This window comes from Aplysia californica, unplaced genomic scaffold (genome assembly GCF_000002075.1).
Source record: "Aplysia californica isolate F4 #8 unplaced genomic scaffold, AplCal3.0 scaffold01050, whole genome shotgun sequence".
In the NCBI taxonomy this organism is placed as follows: Eukaryota; Metazoa; Mollusca; class Gastropoda; order Aplysiida; family Aplysiidae; genus Aplysia; species Aplysia californica.
The window spans coordinates 222,862-224,673 of NW_004798320.1; the positions used below are offsets into that span (position 1 = coordinate 222,862).

At 39.1% G+C, this 1,812-nt stretch overlaps 1 protein-coding gene across 1 annotated transcript in view; it reads left to right on the forward strand.

Annotated features, from left to right (window-relative positions):
* LOC101862228 (coiled-coil domain-containing protein 18) overlaps window positions 1-474 on the forward strand; it is a gene marked incomplete at its 3' end in the record, with an annotated part of 139,162 nt that extends 138,688 nt beyond the window's left edge. The window contains 1 exon segment of the mRNA XM_013089798.2: window positions 262-474. Coding sequence (XP_012945252.1) covers window positions 262-474 — 213 coding nt within the window.
* Between the last annotated feature and the right edge of the window lie 1,338 nt (window positions 475-1,812).

Here is a 1,812-nt window from a genome sequence, read left to right on the forward strand (position 1 = left end):
ACGTATATATACATAACATATTTATTTATGTATGTATTTATTTATTACACACACATTTTTATGTGATGTACAAGTAATAAATAAATAACCAACCCACCAACCTACCAACTACCCAACCAACTAACCAAACAACCATTTAACGAACAATCAATCAACCAACATACAACCAATCAACCAACCAACCAGCCACATAACCAGTCAACCAGTTTACCAACTTACCAAACCAACCAGTCAATCAAATCAAACACCGGCACAAAACAGGTGGAGCAGTTGAAGAGCTGCCAGGTTCAGCTCGAGGATACGAACGCGGGCCTGATGCAGAAGGTGTCTGCGGGCCAGCGCCAGTTGGCTCAGATGGAGAAGTGTTACCACCAGAAGGTGGACAGCCTCTCCCGCGAGAACGGCATGCTGCAGACCAAGCTGGGCGACAAGGAGGATCAGCTGCAGGCGGCCAAGGACTGCCTCACTCTCAAGGTCGGTTTTCTTTGTCTGGTGCGCTCCTATCAAACAGACAGACAGACAGACAGACAGACAGACAGACAGACAGACAGACAGACAGATAGGCGGACAGACAGACAGAAAAGAACAAAGAAACAAACAAACAAAAACCAAACAAACATTCAAACAAACAAACAGACAGACAGGCCTACATACTGAAAGACAAACAAACAAAAAAACAAAAAAATAATAATCAAACAAACAATTAACGAACAAGCAAACAGAATTGTAAACTAAAAAGCAAAGAAACCAAAATGCCACTGAAGATACGCAAGCAAACAAACAAGCAAAGAAATAAACAAACAACCAAATGTTCTCGGAACCCCCCCCCCTAAAAACCCCCATCAAAGTAACAACAACAACAACAACAACAACAACAACAACAGCAACAACAACAACAACAACAACAACAACATCCAACCAAAAACACCATTAAGTATCTTTTATAAAATCTTACACAGTGTTGAAAGAAGCATTAATGTCGTGCATGTTTCAATCCAACAATTCATGTGTAATTCTCAAAAAACATCCACGTTATCTTGATAAATGAACCCACTATAAACTTTCAGCCATCTGTTTTAAATGCCTTGGCATCGTATCTGTCTCAGCATTTAACACGGTACGTTCCATCCAGTCAATTAGGGTCATCAACAGACGCAACAAGCACTCAGAGATATTAGAATGAAATTAATTAAGGTCTCTTGGTGAGAGAAGTTTCTTCTTTTTTTTTTTTTTGGCTCTAAAATCTGGTACTTCTTGCCCAGGACCTCAGAGAAATAACAAATTTTAATCTTAACACGTTTAGCCCTATCCGTACGTGGTGTTTTACTGTCGTATCCATACGACGTGGGGAACTTTGTGTCACCATTCTCCAAAGAGGAAATTTACTCGTTAATCCGTTCCGTACGCTTTGCATAGCAGTCTATCAAAATGATGTTTTGAGAAATACTGAAAGTTTCAAAGAGATCTTCGTACTAGATCTAGAACTATTCTTAAATCTGAAGAATACAACCGCGGAGGTACAAAATGACAACCTGGGTGTACGGATAGGGTCAAGCAATTGCTCAAGACTCATTTGTTTAATTATTAGCTGTAGTGTGTGGGTAAGTGCTGATATGTTTTGTTTTTACTAACTGCTGTCCTTACGTGTATTTAATTAATATTACGGTTGAGAAAGGTTTTTCTTATGCATTTAAACTGGTTTTCTCGTTACTGCGAAATGTTTGATCTTGTATGAATGAAATATTACGCTCAGTGATCAAGAAATCGATGTAAAGTGCTCAGAGATTAAACTCGTATGGGGTATAAGTGCAA